The 2532-nt window shown below is 61.0% G+C and overlaps 1 protein-coding gene across 1 annotated transcript; it reads right to left on the bottom strand.

Moving 5' to 3' along the window:
• Nucleotides 1-4: 4 nt before the first annotated feature.
• On the bottom strand, nucleotides 5-2086 carry LOC124231980 (mucin-3B-like; the record flags this gene model as incomplete). Its single annotated transcript, XM_046648974.1, is given in 7 exon segments — nucleotides 5-13; nucleotides 179-231; nucleotides 507-598; nucleotides 649-861; nucleotides 1009-1171; nucleotides 1503-1568; nucleotides 1938-2086. Coding segments are annotated over 7 exon segments (745 nt in total), but the record flags the coding sequence as incomplete, so codon positions are not given.
• Nucleotides 2087-2532: the final 446 nt, after the last annotated feature.

Raw genomic sequence — 2532 nt, 5'->3', positions numbered from 1 at the left:
TCTGGGTGTGCACCTGCCACAGAGCACATGAGAGGGAGTCAGAACAGGAGCCACCCCCCTCAGGCTGGCTGGGAGTTCACTGCCTCCCGGCCCCAGCCCAGCCGCCTGCCCTGGTGGGCGGGTGGGGCAACTGGAGCTGGACCTGGGAGAACTTACCATCCCCCCTTTGCCCTCTCACCCTCACATTGGTGTCCACCTTCTCCAAGGCCACCTGGAAGTTTTCATCCTTGACTAGAGAGTGAGAAAAGAGGAGGGGAGAGAAGAGGGAGAGGGAAGAAACATGAGGCAGGCACGGCTTCAGGGGGCTTCTGTGCCCCCATGTGCCCTGCCAGGACAGCCTGTACAGGACCTGGACTTCCCCAGGAGGGTCAGGGGGAAGAGGCGACGCCAGCGCCCTGGCATGAGGTATGTGTCTGTCCTGGCCAAGGAAGGTCACCTGGTACTGCCCAGGCTGGGGTGATGCCCAGGGAAACCCCTGCCACTCTTGCCCAGGAGGCAGGACTCACAAGGTCGGTCATCCTGGAAGCCCGAGTTGGAAAAAGTCCCCGCGGTGTCCTCATCCCATACCTCGAACCATCTCTTGTCGTAGTCCCAGGACCTGGGTGGGGCCACCGTGGCGTCAGAGCAGGGCCTTCGTGTCTGTGACACCTTTGCCGCCCTCAGCCCCCGCCCCAGGGTGCTCACCGGGCTCCGCCTGGGCCGCCCCTCCTCCGCGACCTCCTGAAGATGTGGGTCCCTGCCACCAGGAGCAGCAGCAGCAGCAGCGCCCCGGCCCCGGCCAGGCCCCCGACCAGGGCCCTCCACTGGATGGCCACCTCGCAGCGTGGGCCCAAGAACCAGTGCGTGTCCGTGGAGAAGCAGCTGGGGAGGGGGTCACAGGTCAGGACCCTGCCACCTCCCCTCCCAGCCCTGTCAACTCGCTCAACTGGACTCAGCCAGGGCTGGCAGCGGGGCGGGGCTCCCCATGGGGCGAGTGGGCGGGGCTCCCACGTGTGGGCGGGGCCTCACCTGCACTCTGGACCGCTCTTCTGCACAAAGCACCAGCCCTGGTTACAGTCGATGGCGCCTTCCACGTCTGATGTGCACTTGCTGACACAGCGGAGCCGCTTCTCCTCCTCCAAGGGGAAGTAGTAATCCTCATAGCCCTTTGGAGCAGCGCGATAGCAGATGGCTTTGGAGAGAGGAGGGGGTTGCACAGAGACTACTCAGGAGCCTGGTTATGGGGACTCTGAAAATGGATGGGGAGGATTCCATTTCCGAGGGTGAGGTGTTGTGGGGTAGACCGAGGGATCCGAAGTGGCCAAGGAAGACCCCCAGGACTCTCACCCTCTCCTCACCCTGCATGCCAGTGCTCAGGTGGAAGCTGTTAACAGGGCCAGCAAGACATGACTTGCCTCCCCAAAAGGTCTCCCATTCTCCCCAGAGAATTTCAGTGGGCAGATGTCCCTGGGGAGAGGGGTCATGGCCCCCTGGGGCCACTCAGTCCTTAGTCCCCCACTCACCTTTTGGGGTCAGCTCCGTGCTGGTGTCGTTTTTCACCATGATGGAGTCAGGCTTAAAACACAGGTCTGGGGCACAGAGGCACAAGTGGAATTGGGGTGGGTCAAGGGGTCCGGGCCAGGGAAGCAAGGCAGGCATGGGGGAGGGTAGAAAGGGCTCATCTTCCCCAAATAATCAGGGGTCCTCAGCCATCCTGGAGACCTTGAGCAGAACTGTCAGGGGGGCTCTTCCCCAGCACCCAAATTCTGGCAAACCCCTCCTTAGCCCCATCCTTGACCCAGCTGGCTGTGAACCTGTGCCTCTTCTCCCAACCTGCCAGAGGTACCACAGGGCTGCCACCTGAGCCCAGAAGGCTCCTGTCTGTGCTGGAGTAAGCTGGGATGTTGGCTGTGGATCACACCCCTCCTTCCAGCCCAAGGCCCCTAGCCTCGGCTCACTCTGGTTTTTCTGGCAGCTGTCCACATCCTGGCTGACATTCTGAAGCTCGCCTTTCAGGACCATCTTCACCATCTCATAGTTTGTCTCCAGCTGGGAGCGGAAGGGCAACTCCAGCAGGACCACATAGTCCACCACGATGCTGCCATTCCTGAAGGGGTCAAGTGGTTAGGGGCCTTACAGGCCTCCCAGGCCTGGGGCACAGAGGTTCTAGAAGGGCACATCCAGGGCCAATCATAGGTGCTCAGGTGTAGAGGGGAAGGGGGCAAAGGCAACGACTTGGGATTCCAGGTACATTATTTTCAGAAGGGGCTGCCAGCATACCTGACATCGTCAGCCTGGGAAGGCAGGACTAGGAATGATTGGCATTCTCTTGCTTTGCCTGAAGCCATTACCAAACCAGGCCCTCCTGGGTTCTCTGCCTCGCTCATGCTGACCCACTAAGCAGACCAGGTGCCAGCCAGAATGAGACCAGCTACAGTCCAGACACCAGACTTCCCACCAGCCCGCAGGTACCACTTCCCTGCATGCAATCTCTCTCCTTCTGACATGCTTAGAGAGGAGGGGTGGTGCCCTCCTTCAGAGAAATGGCTCCAG

Source organism: Equus quagga, unplaced genomic scaffold, assembly GCF_021613505.1.
Source record: "Equus quagga isolate Etosha38 unplaced genomic scaffold, UCLA_HA_Equagga_1.0 HiC_scaffold_14354_RagTag, whole genome shotgun sequence".
In the NCBI taxonomy this organism is placed as follows: domain Eukaryota; kingdom Metazoa; phylum Chordata; class Mammalia; order Perissodactyla; family Equidae; genus Equus; species Equus quagga.
The sequence above is the reverse complement of the archived record's forward strand: the minus strand, read 5'-3'. Positions and strand labels throughout refer to the sequence as shown.